The sequence below is a fragment of the Cyprinus carpio genome, chromosome B9 (assembly GCF_018340385.1).
Source record: "Cyprinus carpio isolate SPL01 chromosome B9, ASM1834038v1, whole genome shotgun sequence".
NCBI classification, from domain to species: domain Eukaryota; kingdom Metazoa; phylum Chordata; class Actinopteri; order Cypriniformes; family Cyprinidae; genus Cyprinus; species Cyprinus carpio.
The window spans coordinates 30971084-30975220 of NC_056605.1; the positions used below are offsets into that span (position 1 = coordinate 30971084).

Genomic DNA, 4137 nt, shown 5'->3' on the forward strand with positions numbered 1-4137 from the left:
ACTTCAGCCTGAACAAAAGACATGCATATGAAGGCCAAGGGCACAACGCCATAATAATACAACATTAATCTTATTCGATAGGCGTAATTAAATTTCAGAAACCACGTTTGGCCGAATAATGGAGAGGAAACCAGGCTTATGGCGAACAATAGATTTCAAACACTCATGTAGCTGCTCAGCATTTAGCGCTGCTTGTCTTTCAATTCACAGATGACTTTCTTCACAATAAACGTGAATGATTTTTTTTCTTATCTGCATCGTCTTTGCTTCCTTACAAGGCTCTGGCTCTTTTAAATGTATGATTATTAATCATGTTGACATCATCTCTGATAAAACCTGATTATGTGCCGATCTCTTTAAATTAATTAGATGCTTTGACTTTCGATTTGGATAATAGCTAATAATAATAGGCTAATAATAATAAACACAAAAATAATTAGAATAAAACTGGCAGGCATGCATGCCGATATTCTGTTTTAAATACAAACGCATGTATTGATATTAAGAGCTAGGGGAAAAGGTCTGGCGACATGTTTAATCGCAATGCCAGTTTCTGCAATTAAATGATTTTCCCACTTGTTAAAAGCTGTCATTTAAGGTATCATTTTAATAATAGGGAACAACAGAGAAGGTGCGCGCTGAATCCACTTAAACATACAATTTAGACAAGGACTCTCTCATATATCTGTAATTGCACAGTGAAATATTCCTCAACCTCATTTTCGGGTCACGATGCGCTGCCTTCTGAAAATCCTTTGAAGTCGGAGAGAAAGAAGAGACAGCCAAACTGTCAAGAAGAAAAAGTTCTGTGAGTGTGATAAACACCTCACGCTTATTAATACGTGTGTGTGTTAGTGAAGTATTCAGATAAATTAAAGAAGACGTGCGTTCCGTTTGGTCAAGACAGCTGATGTTTTTTTTCTGAGTTAATTTCGTGATGTATTGCACCAAATGTACCTACGTTCATTAACATTTACCTACCATTTATTACATGCCTATTTCATTCTGTGCAAATGGAACGCTCCCTGATCAGCCATATGAACACAAAATATAAATAAAAAGTGATTTATTAGGTTATATTTGCTGAAGGTGACTCAATATTGACGGTCAATAAGTTCTCTAACGTTTCAGGAACTAAACACAACAGACAGTTAAAATGCAAATGAGTAAAAGAAAAAAAACTCATTTGGTGTTAAATAGACAAAAATCGCGTTCTCCTGCGGAGGTAACCATAGCAACAGTCGAACACTTTTCGTTAGGGTCGTTATTGAACGGAACGTTGACAAAATATAAATAATTCTAAAGTTTAATTGTTTATAAACAAAGGTTTGCATGCTGTTTTGTTTAGAAAATGTTCTAGAATTTTAAATTCGACTTGTGAGAGTGACAGATTGCACCACTAAAATTCCCAGCTAAATGTATTTTGAATGCGAAAATCGTATAGGCTAATAAGCGCACGCTTACGTGTAGTAGCCTATTATTAAAGTACACTCATGTTGTGTCCTAAACGCTGAAGCGGGAACGCACACACACACACACGATGCCGGGCTGCTTTTCACTCTGAGCAAAGTGAGTTTATCATTTCACTCTCGTTCCTCGCGCTGGGTGGGATTTTGGAGCGCCCCAGGTCTGACAGCTGTAGTGCGCATGCGCCCAGGGCCCTTTCAGTACCTGCCAGTGCGCTCCTTATTTCACATGTTGCAACTCTCGGCTGACAATCACTCGATTTAAGTTATCAGCTGCGGCTGCTTCACCATGGTGAAGAGGAAAACAACAAGCGAGCAGAGCTGAGGAAGACGGCTTCATCTTTATCCCTTCGACTTCATCTGCTACTTTTTGAGGATATATACTAAAGATGCATTTGAGAACATTGCTTTCGTGAAAGTTTAAGAAGAATTACGCTTGGACTTGTGTTTTTTTTTTCTTCGCGGCGGAAGGAAGCAGTGAGTTTAAAGCAAACCCGGAGACTTTTACGCTAATCTTTGACGAAGTGACAGTTCCGTCGGTGGATTTTTACCTGAGCAGGTGAAGCGAGCGCTTGCCATCATGTCCAAGTCCATGGATCACGTTAAGCGTCCCATGAACGCGTTCATGGTGTGGTCCCGAGCACAGCGGCGGAAAATGGCCCAAGAAAATCCGAAAATGCACAATTCCGAAATCAGCAAGCGATTAGGAGCGGAGTGGAAACTTTTGACGGAGTCTGAAAAGAGGCCGTTCATCGACGAAGCGAAGCGACTGCGGGCGATGCACATGAAGGAACACCCTGACTACAAATACAGACCCAGGCGAAAGCCCAAGACTTTAATGAAGAAAGACAAATTCGCGTTCCCGATGGCGTATAATTTGGGTGAGCACGAGGCGCTGAAAGTGGGCGGCTTACCGAGTGGAGCGCTTACCGAGTCGTTAATGAGCAACCCAGATAAAGCTGCTGCGGCGGCGGCGGCAGCCGCGGCACGGGTGTTCTTCAACCCTTCCATGTCTACAAACCCCTATTCGTTTTTTGACCTCGGCTCAAAAATGACAGAACTTTCTCCACCGTCTTTCTCATACGCCTCACCGTTGGGTTACCCAACAGCGGCGACGGCTTTCTCCGGAGCGGGCGCACATACCCACACGCATTCCCATCCATCGCCGGGAAACCCGGGCTACATGATCCCGTGTAACTGCGCGGCGTGGCCGTCTGCAGGGCTCCAGCCACCTCTTGCCTACATTTTACTACCTGGAATGGGCAAACCACAACTTGAACCGTATCCCGCGTACGCGGCGGCGTTATGAGACTCTGAAAGAGATTCTAAATGTGAAATCAACGCAATACACGTGGAGCATGAACATGTGATGCCACGATCGTCATATCAGATATCACATGTGTTTGTATCATGATTGGATATTAATGACAAACCAGTGTGCTGAGCGAATCCAGTACGCCCTTATCAATGTGAATAATTCTACCGCGTCAGACTAACCTGTTGACTCTGTAACTAGTCTACCATGTGCCGCTATCGCAGAGAAAATTGGGTGATGCTGTTCAAGTGGTTGCATTTTAGATATATTGGAGAAAAAAAATTTTTATAATAAAAAAAAACAACCATGAATAACCCCCCAGCATTTTTTTTTTTTTTGTCTCTTCTTTTTCTTCTTCAAATCAGTCATGTTGCTGTAAATGTGTACAGTTTTATTAAATCATATCTGGTTAGTGCTCCAAATGCCTAGAAATCAGGTGTAGCCTATATTTTGAGTTCCTGAATATTCCATGGATGTATGTAATATTTATTGTTCAGTCAGTGAAACTACCCTGTTTGTTGATCGTGGGACACGCCGTGTCCTTTGATATTTGCACAAAGGGAGACCATGGGCACTTATAAGTGTAATTTATTCAAAAGAAACAACATGCCCAAGTTTCTGAAATTTCTAGGGTGCTGGTCCGTCGACATATTCTACATCAGATGATTGTCAGATGCGTTCACGTAAGAAAGTCAGTCCGTTTTTTTACTAACTCGAGTGAAATTGTATGTTCTATGTTTTGCATAATTCCACTTATATGTACTTAAAATGCCTATCGTTCATTTATTGAACAAGGGGGATATAATAAAGCGAATGCGGAAAAAAAAGGAAATTGCTCTGTAGTTCTTACAAGATTTGTATCTGGAATGCCTTTACTTGGTCGGACCAGGTGAAGTGTAAAGTATCCTCTAAAGGACGCTTTTGTTCGGGCTTTGAATAGAATTACTCAGAAATCTCAAGCAGGTCTTTGTAATCAAGAGCCAAAATCCTGATTTATCACAACTCAGATCATGAATAGGAAGGAAGATAAAGCTACTTTTAAGCAGAAAAACGAAACCGTTTAGGCCTTTCGGAAAGACTTTTCTTAGTCAAATAGAGCTATTTTATTAAAAATGGGAACACTCTTGTCCATTTAATGTTTTATGTACTCACCAGTTGTCATTAATTATGCATAATACACATGCACATCATTCAAACGGTGCTGCATTATTCAAAACATTCGTATAATTTACGCCTTTCTTCCCAACGTGCTCCGTGCCGGGTCGTTCTTAATGTAAACTGCCCTCTTAGATTACATTAAGAAGTTAATTCGTATGGCTCAGACCAATTATGCAAAACTAATTTGGACTGTCCAGG

The 4137-nt window shown here is 41.0% G+C and overlaps 1 protein-coding gene across 1 annotated transcript; it reads left to right on the forward strand.

Annotated features, from left to right (window-relative positions):
- The first annotated feature begins 1632 nt into the window (after positions 1 to 1632).
- Positions 1633 to 3087, forward strand: LOC109069627 (transcription factor Sox-21-B). The gene has a single exon (XM_019086251.2). It carries the CDS (start codon positions 2047 to 2049, stop codon positions 2773 to 2775), a length of 729 nt encoding a protein of 242 aa, XP_018941796.1. The 5' UTR covers positions 1633 to 2046; the 3' UTR covers positions 2776 to 3087.
- Positions 3088 to 4137: the final 1050 nt, after the last annotated feature.

What these genes read in the sequence shown, in the direction of transcription:
- LOC109069627 (XM_019086251.2), top strand. Translation starts at nt 2,047, where the DNA reads ATGTCCAAGTCCATGGATCACGTTAAGCGTCCCATGAACGCGTTCATG.